The 20,555-nt window shown below is 39.8% G+C and overlaps 1 protein-coding gene across 5 annotated transcripts in view; it reads left to right on the top strand.

Moving 5' to 3' along the window:
• The window catches only part of LOC118160719 (transient receptor potential cation channel subfamily V member 6-like), a 30,054-nt gene extending 26,682 nt beyond the window's left edge, over nt 1–3,372 (top strand). For 4 of the 5 annotated variants that reach the window (XM_035315655.1, XM_035315653.1, XM_035315654.1 and 1 more), the window contains one exon: nt 1,029–3,372. In XM_035315655.1, the coding sequence (XP_035171546.1) occupies nt 1,029–1,302 (274 nt within the window). In that variant the 3' untranslated portion in view covers nt 1,303–3,372. The remainder of the gene's footprint in view (nt 1–1,028) is intronic. The other variant, XM_035315652.1, reaches the window with a different exon arrangement.
• The last annotated feature ends 17,183 nt before the right edge of the window (nt 3,373–20,555 follow it).

Here is a 20,555-nt window from a genome sequence, read left to right as displayed (position 1 = left end):
CCAGGATTTCCATTTAAACACTGAAATAACAGACAAACTGTCTGTAAGCAAGATAACAAATGATTCCTCAACATTTCTGATTTTACTCAACATTTCTACCATGTTAAGAAATAATAAAGCTTGTTTGGTCATGCATCCTTTCTCAGGGCTTCATCTTTTGCTGATAAAAGCCAGAAGGGGGAGTGGTGGCTGTATGAAACAGGACTTCCCTTCAGGTTTTAGCAGAGTAGTGAGCCTTGTGGATTTTCAGGTTTGCTGGGCAGAACAGACAAATCTAAAGTGTTAACAGTAAATGCCTTCATTGCAAGGTGCAGAATATAAGTTTGCAAGAGCAATATACCAGCAGTAATTCTTCATGGGATGCAAAGAGAAAGGAGTCTTAGTGTGATCTAGTTTGGTCAAATTACATGTATGGTCGTTGTATATGGTATATATATTACATGTGTGTGTATTTTATTTACATGTCCCCATGTATATAGGGACAGTATGTCCAAAGGCAAGTAAAGCAGAGAAGGGTTGGTGGAAGTGGAACAGATAAATCAAAGTTCAATAAAGGATAAATGACATCCTGAGCTTAACAACCATGAAGTATCAAAGACAGAAAGACAACGATAAAGGAAATAGATTAATATATTTGTATATAAAAAGGATCTGGAGATGGAGTCAAGTGCTCAGTTGCTTACAGCTGTCAAAATGGAAAAGGCAAATCATGGCTAAGGTATGAAGTAAAAGACAGAAAACAACAAAGGATAAGAGTACTGAATTCAGTGTCAGGGATGAAGGCCTAGAAAGGAGATAATTGTGCTGGTAATAACTGAGATGGTGAGGATACTTTTATGAGAGCATATGTTAAGGAGAGAAGAAAACTAAAAGAACCATGCCTATTAATCAGTTCCTTGTTTCTATGTAGATGTTTCTGGGGTGGCTGGGTCTGTAAGCATATATCTGGAAGAGGCCTGCCTCTTCATTTTGTTGGTAAACTGGCACAATTGTACTTAATTCTGTTTATGTTTTTTATCCTCTCACAGAGTAGAAGACAGGGTTGATCCCAACAAACACAAGATGATGCGGTACACAGAAGCATTTAAGGCTCATGATAGGGATAACTGTGACAAAGGTCTGGAAAAACTGGAAACTGATAGTAACATCTTGTATAAGAAGGAACTGTCTGCTATGTCATTGTCACGGAGCACATCAAGGATGAATTCTCACAGTGGCTGGGAAATCCTGAGGCGCAACACCTTCCACTCAATTCATGGAGAGGTCAATCATGCCATGGAGGAAGAGGTATATGATGTCTAAACCTCTTTTTTTTTTTTTTTTTTTTTTTTTTTTTTCCCACTCCGCAATGTAAATCTTATTTGCCATAGCAGTTGTCTCCTCCAGCTGTTCATACACACTCGAGCATGCTACAAATTCAACAGCCATGAAGAACTCTGCTGGTGCATCGTGAATAGTTCATGGTGACTATGCTATGATATATAAATGCAGTCTTTTCTCTTCTGCCTTTCAGGTATCCTTGTTGTTGCACTAATATTTGCACCAAGTTGGTGGGCTTGTTGAGCTGTGGCCTGTGGTTGTTTGCAATTCTTTGTAAAACCCTAGAGAAATGAGCAATAGAAGCCAGCACTGGGATTTCAACTATTTACAAAGAGACAAACAGTAAGAACCCTCCCGGTGTATAATATTTAGTATAATATCTCCCTCCAGTCGTACAATATCCCTCACAATATCCCAGTGCTCTCATTGCAAATACAGCTGACTGAAGTACTGTTTTATGATTTAGTACAGAAATGAAAAACAAAACAACAACAAAAAACATCTGTAACTAATCTCAGGAATGAAGGTAGTTGCTGACACTGTGATGATTAGAAGGCCTGTAACTATTCAATAGGCATTCAGGCCTGCACAGATTTTGCCTTCTGAAGAACAGCAAACTCTTCAGAGAGCTGCATTCTGGCTGCATTTTCAACATTGGTATCTTACTAGGACTCTTCTAGTTTTTGATTTCATTTTTTATTATTTTTTCAACATAGGAATGCACTTTAAGCTGTATTTTTATTTTTATTTTTTGCTTGTTTGTTTGTTTTTAAGAAGTGATTTCTATTCTTGGAAGGATCCTGCAAGATCTCAAGTGGGTTTTTTTGTCCTAATGAGCAGATATAATGGGATGATCTCTGAAGGTCTCTACCAACTGAACTATTTTATTCTGTTCTAGATCTGGTTAGGTGCCTTTCAGCAGTGTGTTATCAAGTACCAAAGTGAGCTGAAGCTTGTTTTTCCTTTTCATGGAAGAGTAGGATTCTGGACCATAGTGCTTTGACTTACTACTGAGCCACTGAATTTAGTAATAGTAGTGAGCTACAATATATCAGTGAATGAAATGAAGAAGAAATTTTGGATAGATGGATAAGAGCTATTGTAAAAGGAGTTCAGAAACTGGTGTTCTTTCACATACACAAGAAGTCTCAAACTATCTAATACATGTCTAGGTCATCCACACAAGCATGATGATGTTTCAGTCTGTCTGTATGTCACTTGCCTAGGGCCACTTTAAGAAAAACAGAGGAATGCTCGAAGAAGCGGATTATCATTCCTGGGGTTTTAGCATTTTTAGGAGTGTAGAGTTTCATTCCAACAGCAGAAGTGAGTGCAAAGCAGCAGATGGTCTTAACATTTCCTTTCTGACTGGACCAATGACAGAATATTTGTTTTTTTAAGAAACCATGGATTGTAAACTAGCAGTAGGCTTTGAGTCAAACAACCTTGTGATAAGCAAAGCAGACAACAGAAAAGCTGAATCCAGTGGATTTCTGATTGTTCTGCAATATCACTGCAAACACCTCCCACATCTCTTCTGTTGCAGGTGTTGTAATAAGTGTCATGATCTTTGCAATTATGTGTATTTATTTAAATGTTGTCTTTCTATTTCTTGAATGTGTAGTTATGCTCCAATATGAGACTGTCTCTCTGTACTTCAGCTGCATGCCTTCTGAGCTGATACATTTTGTTGAATTGAAAGTTTTAGTCATTTAAGTGTTGTCAGCCCTTCCCTAAATATTTGGGGTTTGCACTGATGGTCTATGGATATGGAAACAATGTGGAGCATTAAGTGAAAATATGAATTGTTGCTCTAATTTTAGATAAATTTTCTTTCCAGTGAATGGGAAATAACAGGAAGGAAAGAACTGATGGCTTCCCCTCTGCTCTCACAGTCTTTTCACTAGCTTGAAAACCTACAGAAATACATTTAAGATGGAGCTGACTGGCCATTTCTGCACAAGGACTCCTCTTTGTGTTTATTTAACAATAATAATATAATTAAAAAAAAAAAAACAAAAAAAAAAAAACTAGTTTGACATATACACTGTGTAAACCAGAAACAGTTGCTAGGTTTTTATAGACTTCTGTATTTGCCCTCCATAAAGAGAAAAAAAAAAAAATCCCATATTTTTAAGGTTGTGCCTTTTTAAAAATTGTATTCTGTAAGCATTAGATTTCAACATTTTTGCATAGAAACCATGCACAAAACAGCATTAAATCTGTGTAATTTATTTACCATATTTGGAGCTGCTTTATGTCAATAAGTGTAGAGAAAATATGGTAAATCTCATGTTTTAAAGATCAGTTTAGACCAATTCTACTCAAGCTCAGAGCTGAACAACAGCTATTGGAAGAAGATTTCAGGTGGTAAAAGTCAGCAGAAATAATGAAGATAAATATATTAAATTTAATTTATAAATGTAGAATATCTACCCTTTTCTATTAGGGCATATACACACTTGCTGGGCCTATATGAACGTCAGGAGGCACCAGACAAACATTGCATTGCTGGCTCAATGCAATCTGTCTCAGACAGGGAAAAAACAATGTAGCAACACAAATGGTAAAACACTTTTGCATTAATATTCTGCATGAATATGCTCCTTCAGGATTTGATTCAGTGTTTTGCATTTTGTGAAGTAGATACATACTAAAACTCCAAAGCAGTATTGCTCCTTCTTGCTGTTGGAAGATGTCTCCCTTCTCCCTCTTGACAACACTGCAATAATTTGAAAACAAACATTCCTACCCTCCTTGAAACTGTTAACCTCAATCTATCTTCTAAGCCACTGAAGTAACTTCTGAGTTTGTGATAATGTACGATGAATGTTCTGATCCAGCTGTGTGTATTAAAATGACAAGTATTTTGCTGAAAATAAAAATCTTAAATACATGGACTGTGTTGTCTACTACTTTGTGTCTAAAATAAATATCATGGTAAATATCATGGGATAATTTTTGTGTGTGTATGGTTTTTTTTTTTTTTTTTTTTTTTTTTTTTTTTTTAGTAGCAGTCAGACATCAACTGACATAATATTTGGGTCATCATGTTTGGGTCCAAGTTTAATTTTTGGATTAAAGCTCCTTTTCCACAACAATCTACTTTGGAAATTCCATTATACAAAATTTGTACAGGGATTCAAATAATTTCCAGTGCAAAATAAGAACTATCAATCCCCTCCCTCTTTTTGAACTCAATGAGAAAATGAGTGAAAATGTACGGCAGTGAAAACTGCAGTACAAGCTCTCTTTGAAGAAGCCATATCTTCACATTGGTGTAATGACATATTTCAGAGAGTGAGGTGATAATGAGGTATAGTGAGGGTGAGGTATAGTCCTTGCTATAGCTGCTTACAGTAAAACGTATATAGGTACAGGAAGTTTTCTAAGTAATACACATGCAAAAACAGATGCAAACAGCCCAGTTCTGTTTGTTCCCTGAATTTGATGTTTACGTTATTTCTTCAAAATATTTACTATGATTTCCCTTCTAGCCTGGTTAAGGGCTTCCTCTTCTATTAAGTGTTAAAGAAACTGAGGCAGAAAAAAACTGCAAGAGTAATGGGATGAATCCTGTTCCCATAAACTCCTGCTGAAATCCATGCTGAGCTCTTGAGAAACAAGAGGGTCCTCCTTGTTTATTAGATATGAGTAAAATTGATAACAAATTGAAATGGTAGTTTAATCAGGTTTGTATTTGCACTTTTTTTTTTTTTTTCTCATTTGCGATATCTAGCTTTACTTCCACTAATACGTACTATGTTTCAGATTTTAATAATAACAACAATAACAAAACCATCCTTAGCTGTGTATTGTATAGAAGTAAACAAGTTAAAACTACGTTATATTTTTTGGAAACTTTTCCAAATGAGAATAAACTAATTCAGCAAATACTTGGTTCATATAAAATTGTGGTAATACAGCCATTTATTATTTTTTTTAATTTAAGAATTAGGTTATTTTTATTTCTGTAATGCTACCATTTTAATCAAACTCTCAGTTGTGCACAAAGAACTCTTTGGCAAGAGTTTTGAGCCTTCCTTGAGAAAGCCTGCAATGAAATTCGAGAGAAGAAATCTGTGACAATGTAAGCAAGTTTCTGAGGTGGGCCTTATGATCAGCCTCTGGTGTTGCTACTCTCTTATAATGGGTTGACAATTGCAAACTGTGTAAGTTCTGCTGCTATTTTTCCGTTGCCACAATAGAAGCATTTGTCTGCATACATGAAAAACTTGTTCTTAAGACTCATTAACAAAATGCAATCTCAGTTAATTCTTTGCAATGAAAAGGGAACTTTAACCAACTAACATATCTCAGAAAGAAGAGGGAACTGGGAAATAGAATATTACCAAGCTCAACCTGTCTATAATATCAGAATGAATGATTTAAAAACGAGAAACAAAAACACTCTGAGATCTCTAAGCTGATCTATGAGTTTTCATATATTACACTAATAAATTAAAGCTGCTAGGGGGACAATATTTGCAAGATGTCCTAATCAACTATATTATTGCTAAAGTAAAGCTGGAGTGACAGTGACCTGGCAAAATCATTCTGTGCATTAACTGTAGCCCCATGTCTATCTAGGAGAAGGAGGGAAAGTTGAAGAAAATGTAGCAGCTTCCTAGAATTTCCAAGGGGACAGCTGGGTAAATAAAGCCTCAACCAGATGAAAAAATTACACATTCCTTGTCAGAAACATTGATTTCTGTAGCATCTTGAAAAAGAAATTGTCAAACTGCCCAGTTACTTAAATGCAGAATATCTAAAACTTTGCCTGAGATGAATGAAGCATCTGCTGTAGATGTGGTTTCAGGCTTCCTGTAGACACAGCCAGTTATAAAGGTATTAGTTACTCTCGCCTCACTGTCTCTAGCCATGTTCATTTAGAAAAATATAAATTTATATATAATAGGAAAATATGAGATATGTTTTTGCATCAAAAAGAATTTAATGGCAAAGGCTATGGATTAGAATAAACAATTCTGCCTTTCAAGAAACAATAGTAAATTACAGAGTTCTTTCCCACTGTTATTCTCATTTCTGTTGTAAACAGAATGTTCCCTGGCTTTTCCTATTTTTTGTGTGATACGTAATAGAAAATTCAACAACGTGCCCTGCCCTGAAAACCTCTTCCGGGAGGAAGTCTGACCCATTCATCCCTTCGTGTTCAGTGCTAGACAAATAAAGCTCTAGGCTTTCACCTGGAGGTGAAACAGACTAATTCTTCCCACAAATACACATCAGGGGTTCTGATCATAAACCAGTGACACCCTCTGTGGGAGAATTTTACAAGTCATCTTAAATCTGAATTTACAAGAAAAACAACTGAATGAAAGATTGGAAGTTAGCAGATTTCTATTAAGCCTTATCTGAGTAGACTCATAGAAGAATCGGATGGAAACGACATCTGAGATCATTCAATCTCTGTTTATGTCTACTATGACTTTGTCTTCTAGAGCCTTGAAAATCGTAAAGATGGATAACCAGAATTCCTCTGTACACCTTTTTCTGTGCTGCACCACTCTTGTGGTGAGAATTTTTTCCTTATGTGCAACCTGAACTTCTTGAGTTATAATTGATCATTGTCCCCTATTATTAAATCATTATTAGCCTTCTTTATTCAGCCTTTCATTCCTGCTCCCTTTTCCCCTCCCACCAATGAAAATGAAGATATGAAACAAAATGAAATTCTAAGTCCATCGTTACTGTCTCTTTTAATTTCCCTTCTCCATCCAGCCTCGTGCTTATATTTTCTCCTCCAACATAATTTTAAACCTTAATATGAATTTGTAAAGGCTTATATATATATATATAACACTTATATATATAAACCATAGTAATTACTGCAACACAGAAGAGAAGAGTTTTATATTTAAAGATGAAAAAATTGAGCTAAAAAACATATGCAGAGCCACATATCAAATAGTATAAAGCATGACATTTAGTTTGGTGTTTTCTAATTCCCAGGACAAAAAATCTTGTATCCCATGGGCCTGGGGATGTACTTGATAGTGCCATTCAGATAGCCTTATGAGTTATTTTTCAAACTAATATGTGGTACAGTCATTACCTGATGAAAGACATCAACTGAAACATGTTGAATGGCCTCTGAAATAATGTGGAAGTTCTGGGTCATTGTAAATTTCCTAGTAGGCTTCATAGAAAACTTCGTGTATTGACAACTAGGACAAGGACTACAAGAATTTTGAAAGTTGCAGAGAGTCTTATTTCAGGCACTTCAACAAGATAATGGAGAGATTTTTGGTGTTGTTTTGTTTTGCTTTGTTTTGTTGCCTGAGAGATGACTTTTGTAAGTGCTAAGCTCACCATATTTTGTAAAATTCACAGTTTGTGTGCTACAGAAGATAAGACTGAAATAGTTTGGCTTCTTATTGAAGCATGAGACTTTCCTTCTAAGTCATTGAATCTAGACCCCCACCATGGCCTGATAACTTTTTCTTAAATTCCAGTTCATGTACAGTTTTTCATGATTCAGCCTTTTCCTGGGTTCACCAAGATTAAAGCATATAAAACTTTCAAATCACTACACCAGGGTTTATTCAAGCTTGCTGGCCATGGCTGGACTGATACATGAAAAGGTTTCAGTACTGTTAGTTAGGCCTGTAAGTGCTGGAGAAGAAATTAGTTGCTGTGTCATAATGTCACTCTTTTTTTTTTTTTTTTTTTTTTTCTTCAGAGTAGTGTCCTTGTGAATAAGCCTGGAAAGCTGACTGTTATAAGCACTGTAACTATTGTGTACAAACTTTAGACAATAAAACAGATAAACTCTGAAGAACCATAATGTAACTTCTTGGTGCAGTCAGGCTTCTTGCTATCCCCAAATAATATTTTGTGCTGTTAATCTTTTCATCTGATTATACTGGTGATGGGAGGAGACATAAAGGTGACCTACCCTAATGGGAAAACTACTGACAGGATATGTCTGACAGCCTGAGAACTGTCAGTTTACCTAAGAACCGTAAGCATCCTGACAATATTATTAGTAAAGATAAAAACAAGGAACTGTAACAGCAATTTACCATCTGAAAAGTATAAAGTAGTTTCGGAAAGTAAAATTTTGTCTCGGAGAATAGGAAACTTCATCATCTATTGGTTGTCTCAAGTGAAACATGGATATTTTCAGCATCAATTGGCTGTTTTAAGAGGTATCCTACACCTTCTCATGTCTCTGTGTTATAAAAATGACTCATTATTCTATCATAAAAGGTAGCCTTTCTGTCTCAGAACATCTTATGCTGCATGAACTTTTCTTTCCCACAGGATTTCCCAAATAAATTGAACCTTTGCTGGGGATGTCTGACTGACTCTGAACTCCATTGCACATCTTTGAAGTGAAACTCTGTTATTTATTAGTTCCCATTCTTGAGCCCAGAAATAGTTCCTTGAGTTCCTTTTCCTTAATTTGACATTTTTGAAATTAGTTTTCTTAATTAGACCCTTTTGAGATGGATTTGAGTCCCCACAGTTCTGGGATCAGTTTAATGCACTTGGTAACAGTAATTTTATGAAATACATTTATGTACATAATCTGTTTTAAGTATAGTCTTGATAAGTAGAACCTGTCATAAGTATAATAATTGTTATAGCATTAATAAGTTTGTAATTCATAATGAGTATATTCACAGCCATAATATTGATAACTTTGTTGAACCTATAATACTAATTTATATTTTCTGCTATATTACTGATTTTTACTACATCTCATTGTATTCCTGCTGTTGCTAATTGCTGCTACTGTTAATTGGTAATATTCCCTCAATATCTACTAGACATATATATTTGCTTCCTGGTAGGGAGGAGTCAGGAAAGCAGTATTAAATTGCTCACCATTTTCAAATTTTGTCCCATAGCAGGAATGAATCTTTATGACATTGTGATGTTGTAGTACATGTTTAATATATTTGAAATGATAGATGCCCCAAACCAGAAACAATTCTTTGGCAGTAATTCTGGAACTTACCGATCATAAAAAATCATTAAGTGCTAACTTTTTTGGGGGATTAACAAGGGACAGTTTTAGACATAGGTGTTTTTGATACAATTAAATCATATGGTAGGTGTAGAGAGAGGTTAAAGAGGTTAAAATATTAAGACATGCACATGTAGAATTATTTTTTAGAATAGATCAGCAAAAAGGGCTATCAGAACTACTAATCACTGACAATACTGATGTGTGTTGTGAATTAAAGCTAATTAGCTATTATCAGTATTGTCTGACCAGTCAATAGGAAAGCTAGTCTCACATAAGTAGACACATACAAACTAATAATAACAATAACTTCAGAATTTAACTAATTCCATATATGTGGGTCTTTGAATCTTTGGAGAAAAACAAACAAACAAACAAACAAAAAAACTGTTATGTCTTTTTTGTTTGTTTGTTTTTAAGAAAAGATCTTCTCTTTACTTATATAGAAATCACTTTTCATTATTTATATCTATCCAAGTTTAAATAGGTCACTTGTTTTGTATCACAAGGAAGTAGTTCTGACACAATATCATCTGGTTTGTACAGATTTTTCTGTTAATAAGAGAAGCACCATTGTGACTTCATTTGTATTTTTCTTTAGGGAGTGCTCCTCAAGCTCTTCTAGCACCCACTTCACTGACTACAGGCATTGGAAAGTCCTTGAAACACACTTCAAAACAATCAGAAAAGTACATCCAATGATGTTTGCTTTACCTAAGCAGTTTTCAAGACCACAGATCAAATATTCATGTAGAAAAAAATGTTGAACAAAACCATAATTGCAACTCCTGTTTGGAATGGCAAAGTGTTTGTAAAAATGTCTGTTAAAAGTATTTCAAAATGTCTAGTCTTTGCCCTTCACAGAGAACGTGAGGAAAACATCCAGGCTTGCTGTGAAAAGGTGGTGGCTAAAGATATTAGCACATCCTAATAACCTGGACTGACCACATGCCTTCTTTGAGTTTGGATTCCACCAGAGCACGCATCTGGTGAAACTTATGATGTAAGTGCAGCTGGGTTCACCATATGCAAGCTGAAGAGCCACTCCTTCCATCAGCCCCTCCCTAGTGAGATTAATATTTGTTAAAGGTCACCTGTTTTTGAATTGTGATTGACATCCAGGTGTGTGTGCAGCCTGCCCAGAGCCAGCGCTGGTTTTTAGCACAATGCCATGAAGGTGACCTTTTGCACATTGACATTTATGATACATTCCTGATCATTTCATATATGGACTATCATGTGGTCTTGCCAATGGGAGTTGGTGAGGCACATCCCAAATCTTGGGACATAGGAGGAATAAGCATGCCAGTGTCCTCAGCTACACCCCCATTGTATTACATTAGAGCAAGCAAGTCTCTGCTGCTTCCACAGTCAAAGGAACTGTCCCCAGAAAACAAAGCAAGGTAACAGTACCAAGATATAGTCTTAATAAATAACACACGTCTGAATCAGTTAGGTTCTGTTTCTTATCTGATGTAACTAGTCGTGTGTTGAAGCAGCACGCAGCTTGTTTATCTCTGCAAAAGTTGCATAGATTGAGTTCTGGGGAAATTATGAACAGCTGTGATCTCTTTTCATTGTAAAAACAATGGAGACTTAGAATTGAAGTTCAAACTTCTTCTTGCATCTTCATAATATCTACTCAAAATTACTATTGTAATTTTATTATCTTCCAGTTCAAGTGCAAGACAAATAATTACATTCTACTTTTTATCTTTGAAATTTTTGATTTTGTCACATTTAGTTCAAGTTCTGACATATGCTATATAAGTCATCAGTGTCTACAGCTAGAACTTTACAGTAGGTTTATTCAAAAACCTAGCCAGAACTCACAGTTTATAAGCAATTTAAACAAATGTTTGAAAACTTTCAGCCTCTGATGCAAAGTTCCCATTGATTTAGTGTGAAAATTGCTTCAGGAATTGGATAGCTGTGATTCCTTTTTTCCTTTTCTGACTACAGCAGTATTATCAAAGTCTTTCTCTAATTAGAGAGTAAAAAGCCTTTAAGGAGGTGTGGACATTTTTTTATGGAAGCAAAGTGACCCTATGCACCCAGTACCCCTTGCTCCTGAGCCCTGGCAATAAGGTTACTATAACCAATGAAAAGACAAATGCTCGTAATATGTAACTAGGCTGTTAATGTATATCTATGCCCCCTTCTCTCTCCCTGCTTCTGGCCCCAGGGTGAGGGGACACCCATTGTCAGGGTGATAAGGGTATTGACGTAATCAAGACACAAGTGCTGGGTTGCCAGGATATGGACGCATGTCCTGGAAGACGGAAGCATAACAGCACAGGGAGTATGGTCTATAAAATTGGGCAGATGCAAGTCCTGAGTGGGACTTAGACCGGAACTGCTGCTGAGTGGCAAAACCTGTGATACCATGGTGCCCAGGAATGCCTCTGTTAAGTGAGGCAAAGAAGAATGACAAGAACGAGTGCAGCTGCCTCCTCCAGCTGCTCCAGCCAGGACTGCTCCTGTATGGCTGCTGGGGCCCAACCTAGTGCCAGGAAACCAGGGTCTCTAACCACGCTGGGGGACATATCATAGAATAATAGAGTGGCTTGCATTAGAAGGGACCTTAAAGATCATCTAACTCCAACCCCCCTGCCATAGTGAGGGATGAATCCTGGAGACACACTGAAAGAGACAGGATACTGACCTGATTGGCGACAAAAGTTGCTCCAGCCAAGGGCTGCCTTAAACAGCAGCAGGACTCAAGTAAAAGAGACTGAGACAGCTGAGACACCTTCCTTCTCTCTGGCTGGTTGGGGTACAAGTTCACTGCTGAAGGCACACATACATCACTCTGTATGTTCAGAAGCATGCATACATTTTCAGATATTTGAGTAGCTGGCACAGACCCTCTGTCTGTCCTGTACCCCCTGGATCCCTTGAGCACTGCCATGGCCCCTCTATACACCCTGCACAGCTGCCCATATCCTGGGCCTCTTACCCACTTAATTGTTTCCCTACTCACCAGCTAGTCCAGCTTGAATTTCAGTGTAAACACACATTCACATGCTCATTCCTCATTCACAAGTCCTCCTGGTTATACCAGCATGAACACACCACCTGCCTGATACACCAGCCCAGACCTGAGGTCTCTGCTACCCACCAGCTAACTTATCACATACATCTTGATAATAAAAACAATATGCATAAGGTGTTAGAAAATGAGCTTTCATAGGAAAGTGAATATACCTGTAGAACCCATGCACAACAGGACTGTGGAAATATGGACAATCAGCTCCCTGCCAGCAAGTTGCACTTTGCAGCTGGTCTGTGACCCATGCCACATATCAGGTAGATGATATCAGTCAATCTTCCTTTGTCTGTTGATGAAGTCACCCCATTGTAGGACAATGGATCGGTCCAGCATTATCTGCCACTGATGAAGCCATATTGGCCATCTCAGATCACCTCTTTGTCTTCCATATGCTTTAGCATAACATCCAGGAGCTGTTCTATGATCCTATTGGGCACTGTCATGAGTTTGAATGGTTGGTAGTTCCCAGGGTCCTCCTTATTACCTTTTTAAAAATAAATAAATAAATAAATAAATAAATAAATTATGTGTGTGATAATCCCTTTTCCCCAGTCACTGGAAACTTCATCTGACTGGCATGATTTTTCAAATATGATAGAGAGTACCTTAGCAACTACATCAGCCAATTCCCTCAGGACTCTGGTTTGCAGGATCCTGGAACTTGTTGGGTACCCTAGACTTGTGTATGTTTGGCTTCCTCAGGTGATCAGATCCTCATCTTTTACAATAGGAAGGACTTCAGTTCAGGGTTCTGGGTCCCTCAAGGTTCAGGGACTTGCGAGGTGTGGGAAGAGTCAGCAGTGTGCCCTGGCAGCCAGGAGGGCCAATCGTATCCTGGGGTGCATCAAGAACGGCATCGCTAGTAGGTCAAGGGAGGTGATTGTCCCGCTCTACTCTGCGCTGGTGCGGCCTCACCTCGAGTACTGTGTGCAGTTCTGGGCACCACAGTATAAAAAGGACATGAAACTGTTGGAGGGTGTCCAGAGGAGGGCTACGAAGATGGTGAAAGGCCTGGAGGGGAAGACGTACGAGGAACGGCTGAGGTCACTGGGCCTGTTCAGCCTGGAGAAGACGAGGCTGAGGGGAGACCTCATCGCAGTCTACAACTTCCTCGTAAGGGGTTGTCAAGAGGCAGGAGACCTTTTCTCCATTAACACTAGTGACAGGACCCGCGGGAACGGGGTTAAGCTGAGGCAGGGGAAATTTAGGCTGGACGTCAGGAGGGGGTTCTTCACAGAGAGGGTGGTTGCACACTGGAACAGGCTCCCCAGGGAAGTGGTCACTGCACCGAGCCTGTCTGAATTTAAGAAGAGATTGGACTATGAACTTAGGCACATGGTCTGAACTTTTGGGTAGACCTGTGCGGTGTCGAGAGTTGGACTTGATGATCCTTAAGGGTCCCTTCCAACTCAGGATATTCTATTCTATTCTATTCTATTCTAAGAGTGACTGCCAGTGAAAATGGAGGCAAAAACGATGTTGAGTACCTCAACTTTCTCCATGACAGTTGTCTTTAGTTTTACTGTCTTATTTATTGGGGGCAGGGTGTACATTTTCTTCAATCTTCCTTTTCTGACCAACGTAATTGTAGAAGCCCATCTTATTACCTTTCACATTCCTTGCCAAATTCAGCTCCAGCTGTGCCTTAGCTTTCCTGATCCCATCCCTACAAACCAGGTAGCATCCCTACATTCTTCCCAGGACATATGTCCTTAGTTCCACTGCCGATTAATTTCCTTCTTACACTTTAGTGTGACAAAAAGGTCCTTATTCAGCAACAATGCTTTCCTGTCTTCTTTGCCTGATATTTTGCACATAGGAATCAAGACCTCACGTGCTCTGAGAAAAACATCCTTAAAGAGCTGCCAACTATGTTCCTCTCATTAATCCTGGAAGGCAGTTTCCCAGAGGGAAACTGCTGCTGACTCTAAATTGCCCACCCATTCAACAACAGGCCAATATTTTCCATGTTCTGGATTTTAATACTAACATAGCAATAGAAGCTCTTTCTGTTGATATTGATGTCATTGTGTCAACTCTATTTGAGCTGCCAATTTTTAATATAATTCTTAGCTGCTCATGCAATATTTTTGAATTCTTTCTAATTAACTTGACCTTTCTGCTGTTTACCTATGCTGCCTTTTGCATTGGAGCTCCATCATGTATTTCCTGCTTAGCCAAGCCAAAATTCTGAGACTCCTACTTCCATTCTTGAATACTGGGATGGACTGTTCTAGCACTTGGAGGATGCTGTCCTCAAAGACCTGCAAGTTTTCCAGAATTCCTTTCAACTTGATGCTCCTTCCTGTGGAATCTCACCCATCAGTTTCCTGGAGAAACTGAAACCTATTCACTTGAATTCTAGGGAAGGTACTCTACTACTCTCCTTCTCAAAAAGAGCAGTCAGGCATTGGAAAGAATTGCTCATGGAGCTGGTGGAGTCACTATCCCTGTGGGTGTTTAAGGAAATATTGGACCTGGTGCCTAGGGACACGATTTATTGAGTGACATTGGTAATAGGGTGATGGTTGGACCAGATGATCTTGAAGGTCTTTTCCAACTTTAATAATTCTATGATTATCTAGAACTCACCTAGGTAAAGGATGCCACTGATTATCACATCTGTAAAAAGTTCTTCCTGCTTATCAAGTCCTTCTGAGAACATTTGTTTGTTACCTGCATTCAGCAAGAGTTTAACTTAAGACTTATTTATTTAGTGTGACAAAACAATGGTATTTCTTTTCACGTCAGCAGCACTGGTTGTAGATAGCCCTTCTGCACCCAATAAAATTTTAGAAGTCTCAGAGTAGTCAAAATTACTTCTACTGCATACTAATTAGCTCAACATCTGCAAAACACATTTGAGAAACAGCTGCACGCCCTTGCCATACATCAGCTCAATCTATGAGTTGGTGATGTCGTACTCTTTTGGTATCACATTACATAGTACATATCAAACATTGTCTATCCAAAGCTATATTTTGCTGAGCTGGCAGATGTTTGTTATTGTTGTATTTTCTTCCAAAATAATATCATAGTCATGGTCAAGATCATCATCGTATGCAGCTAAGAACTCCAAAAGATAAAATAGACGTCATTCTTCACTAGGCTAAAAATCACAGCTGCCCCTCAGGCAGGTACATCTGGGATAGCATTGCTTAATATCTCCCATATTATTCCATGAGCACAAATCTCTACAAGATGTGATTCCTACCACCACAACCTATTTTTCTGCCAGCTATAGATGTCAGATGCAGAACTGCCCTAATTCTTACATAGTAGAGTTTTGCCATTCTGGTCATTTGCAGCTTTGCATAGGGGGGTATGAAGTGTGAATCAAGAGACTATAGGTGAGGATTAAAGGGCAGGGCAGGAGGGGTGTCATTGTGGTGGGTGTTTACAGGCCACTGGATCAGGAGGAGAAAGTGTGTGAGGCCTTCTACATGCAGTTGCAAGTTGCCTCCCATTTGCAGGCCCTGGTTCTTACCAGGGACTTTAACCACCCTGATTTTTGCTGGGAAGACAAGACAGCTCAGAACACTACAGGAGATTAGTGAAGAGCATTGTGGATAACTTCTTGACACAGGTGATAGGTGAGCCAACAAGGAGAGGGGTGTGTGGTGGTTTTACCATGCTAGGCAGCTGAACACCACAACTGCTCTCTCATTCCCCCTCCTCAGATGAGGAGGGGAAGAAGTAAAGGAAAGAACAGCTTACGGGTTGAGATAAGGATAATTTAATTAAAGAGAAAAAAATATATTATTAAGGAAATATTATTATTAATTACACAATTCAACTAAAGGGAAAATGGGGAAAGGGAAAGAGGGAGGGGGAAAGGGAATAACAAAACAAAACAAGTAAAAGCTATGTGGAAGTGCAGAGGAAAGAAATTACTCTCTACTTCCCACAAATAAGCGATGCTTGACCATGTCCTTGAAGCAGGGCCTCAACGCACATAGCCGGTGTTCGGGAGGAGGACAGACGTTTTCGCAACGAGAGCCCACCTCTCCCCTCTTCTTCCTTTTTCCACCTTTTATTGCTGAGTGTGACATCATATGGTATGGAATATCCCTTTGGTTGGTTTAGGTCAGCTGCCCTGCTGATGTTTCTTTCTCACTTTTTTGCCCACCCCCTAGGAGGGTTAGAGAGAGTCCTGATGCTGTGCCAGCACTTCTCAGCAGAAGACACAACACCGGTGTGATACCAGTGCTGTTCTAGCTACAAGTGCAGAGCGCAGCACTGTATGTGCTGCTGCAGGGAAAGTTAACATCCCAGCCAGACCCAGTACAGGGTGCTGCTGGAAGAACGAAGAAAGCATATGTGATGTAGAAGAAGGGACAGATCACTTGGGTGGAATATAGGAACACTCTCAGAGAATACAGGGAGGAAGGCCAAGGCCTGGTTATAAATTTAGCAAGAGACATCAAGGACAACAACAAGGACTTCTTGAAATACATCAGCAGCAAAAGGAAGACTAAGGAAAATATGGGTGCACTGATAAATGAAGTGGGTGCCTTGGTGACAGTGGATACAGATAAGGTGGACTTATGGAGTGCCTTCTTTGCTTCAGTCTTCACTGCTAAGGCTAGCCTCCACACACTACCAAGCCTGGAAACAAGAGAGAAAATCGTGAGAGAGAAAGACTTTCCCCTGGTTGAAGAGGATTGGATTAGAGGTTATTTAGGGAAGCTAGAAACCCACAAATCTATGGGCTCCAATGGGATGCACCTGAGGGTGTTGAGGGAGTTGGCGGATGTGATTGCTGGGCTGCTTTCCATCATCTATCAGTGGTCACAGTCATCCAGAGAGGTGCCAGATGTCTGGAGACTTGCTAATGTGACACCCATCTATAGGAAGGGTTGTAAGGAGGATCTGGGGAACTACAGGCCTATCAGCCTACCCTTGGTGCCAGGAAAGGAGATAGAGCAGGTGATCTTGAATGCAATCACACAGCATATACGGGACAACCAGGGGAACAGGCCCAGACAGCATGAAAGACAAAGCCTGCCTGACTAACCTCATCTCCTTCTATGACCAGGTAATCTGCCTGGTGGATGAGGGAAAGGCTGTTGACGTAGTCTAACAGCAAATCTTCAACAAGGCCTTTGACACAGTCTCCCACAGTATTCTCCTGGAGAAGCTGGCAGTCCGTGGCTTGGACAGGTACACTCTTTGCTGGGTTAAAAACTGTCTTGATGGCCAGGCCTAGAGTGTAGTGGTGAATGAAGTGAAATCCATCTGGCAACCGGTCACCAGTAGTGTTCCCCAGAGTTCAGTGTTGGGGCCTATCCTCTTTAATATCTTTATTGATGATTTGGATGAGGGAATGGAGTGCACCCTCAATAAGTTTCCAGATGACACCAAGGTGAGGGGAAGTGTTGATCTTCCAGAAGGTAGGAATGCCCTGCAGAGGGACCTGGACAGGTTGTATGGATGGGCAGAGGCCAAAGAGATGAGGAACAATGTGGCTAAGTGCTGAGTCCTGCACTTTGGCCACAAGAACCCCATGCAACGCTACAGGCTTGGGGCAGAATGGGTCGAAAGCTGTGCACAGGAAAGGGATCTGGGGTTGTTGGTCAACACTCGCCTGAACACGAGCCGGCAGTGTGCCCACTAAACCATATCACTAAGCTCTACATCTAAATGCCTTTTAAAGACCTCCAGGGATGGTGATCTTATTTGGTCTGGATAGTATTTGTGTCTGCTTACTTACACTGTAAAAATCTCTCAACAGACAATGCTCCATACTAGAAAAAGTTATTCTGAATTTACCACACAGCATAAATGTTCTTCAGGAACTATTAAGATCATTACAGAAAAATTTAAGCAGAATTCATTAGTCAAAACAAGGTAACAACCCAAATGAGAAATTTGTCAAAGTAGCTCCAGTTTTATGCCTGCATAGTGACTCTTACCCTAGAATCACCAATATGTCAAATGAAGAAATGTCCTAGCATAGGTTAGCACCATCTGGGTTGGAAAAGACCTTCAAGATCATCAAGTCGAACCATCAGCCTACCTACCAAGTCTCATTGTTAAACCATGTCACTCAGTGCCACATCCACACGTCTCTTAAATACATCCAGGGATGGGGACTCTACCACTTCCCTGGGCAGCCCATTCCAATGCTTGACCACATAACAGAACATTCATTTGTCATATATCTGAAACAGTCTAGAAAATGTTAAAGAAAAAAATATGTTATGGAATCACTGAAATTAGTGATGACTAGGATTAGAGAATTATTATTTTTTTTTTTTTTTAATGACAGATTTGATTTCTAATATATTTTGCTTTCAACTTTCAAAGACATAAGATTAAGTATCATCTCAGATTTTTAAAGTTTTTTATATATAAAATATATAAATTCATTTGTAAAAATTATTTATGCATCAATTCAGAAAATTATCATTCACTCGTGATTTTATGGTGTAAGAAAGGGGAAAAACAGGCAGCTTTTTAGACATTTGCATGTCTTTATATATGAAGCTTTTCATGTGATCATCCGTGATGCATTTTCTCTTAACAAACAACTCCTCTGCAATATCTGTCCAAAACAAACAAACAAAAAAATTAAACAAACAAACAAACAAACAACCAATCACAGAATCACAGAATGTTAGGAATTGGGAGGGACCTTGAAAGATTATCTAGTCCAATACCCCTGCCGGATTAGGAACACCTAGATCATATCACACAGGAACACATCCAGCTGGATTTTGAATGTCTCCAGATAAGGAGACTCCACAACCCCCCTGAGCAATCTGTTCCAGTGTTCTGTCACCCTCACTGTGAAAAAGTTTATTCTCACATTTAAGTGGAACCTCTTATGTTCCAGCTTCCACCCATTGCCCCTTGTCCTATCTTTAGATGTCACTGAGAAGAGCCTGGTTCCTTCCTCCTGACACTCATCCTTTATATATTTATAAAGAGCCCTCAGTCTCCTCTTCTCCAAGCTAAAGAGACCCATCTCCCTCAGCCTTTCCTCGTAAGGGAGATGCTCAGCTTCCTTAATCAACCTCGTGGCTCTATGCTGGACTCTCTCAAGCAGTTCCATCTCTCTTGAACTGAGGGGCCCAGAACTGGACACAGTATTCCAGATACGGTCTCACCAGAGCAGAGTAGAGGGGGAGGAGAACCTCTCGCAACCTCCTAACCACACACAAGGTGATGGAACATCATCCTGCAGGTCATCTCCAAGCACGTGGAGGATAAGAAGGTGATCAAGAATAGTCAGCATGGGTTCACCAAGGGAAAGTCATGTTTGACCAGTCTTCTATCCTACAAGCTGACTGGCTGGGTAGATGAAAGGAGAGCAGTGGATGTAGTCTACCTTGACCTCAGAAAGACTTTTGACACTGTCTCCCATAACACCCTCATTTACTGGTGACACAAAGCTGGGAGGAGTGGCTGATACCCCAGAGGGCTGTGCTGCCATTCAGAGGGACGTTGACAGGCTGGAGGGTTGGGTTAGGAGGAACCCCAAGTAATTCAACAAGGGCAAGCGCAGGGTCCAGCACCTAGGGAGGAATAATCCCAAGCACCAGTACAGGCTGGGGGGTGACCTGCTGGAGTACAGCTCTGCAGAGATGGACCTGGGAGTCCTGGTAGACAGCAGGCTGACTGAGTCAGCAATGTCCCCTTGTGGTCAAGAAAGCTGACAGTATCCTGGGCTACATTCAGAAGAGTGTTGCCAGCAGGTCAAGGAAATGATCCTCCCACTCTGCTCAGTCCTGGTGAGGCCATACCTGGAGTATAGTGTCCATTTCTGAGCTCCCCAGTACAAGAGGGACATGGAACTACTGGGGTGAGTTCAGAGGAAGGCTATTAAGATGAGTAGAGGACTGGAGCACCTGTCATATGAGGACACACTGAAAGAACTAGGCCTGTTTAGCCTGGAAAAGAGGAGACTGAGGGGGGACCTCATTAATATATATAAATATATGAGGGGAGGGTGTTGAGAGGATGGAGCCAGTCTCTTTTCAGTTGTGCCCTACAACAGGATGAGAGGCAACAGGCACAAACTGAAGCACAGGAGGTTCCAGAAGAATATGAGGGGGCACTTCTTTACTGTGAGGGTGACAGAGCACTGGAACAGGTTGCCCAGAGAGGTTGTGGAGTCTCCTTTTCTGGAGATATTCAAAACCCACCTGGATGCCATCCTGTGCAACGTGCTTTAGGTAATCC

This window comes from Oxyura jamaicensis, chromosome 1 (assembly GCF_011077185.1).
Source record: "Oxyura jamaicensis isolate SHBP4307 breed ruddy duck chromosome 1, BPBGC_Ojam_1.0, whole genome shotgun sequence".
In the NCBI taxonomy this organism is placed as follows: Eukaryota; Metazoa; Chordata; class Aves; order Anseriformes; family Anatidae; genus Oxyura; species Oxyura jamaicensis.
Note: the sequence above shows the minus strand (reverse complement) of the source record. Positions and strands in the feature narration are given on the sequence as shown.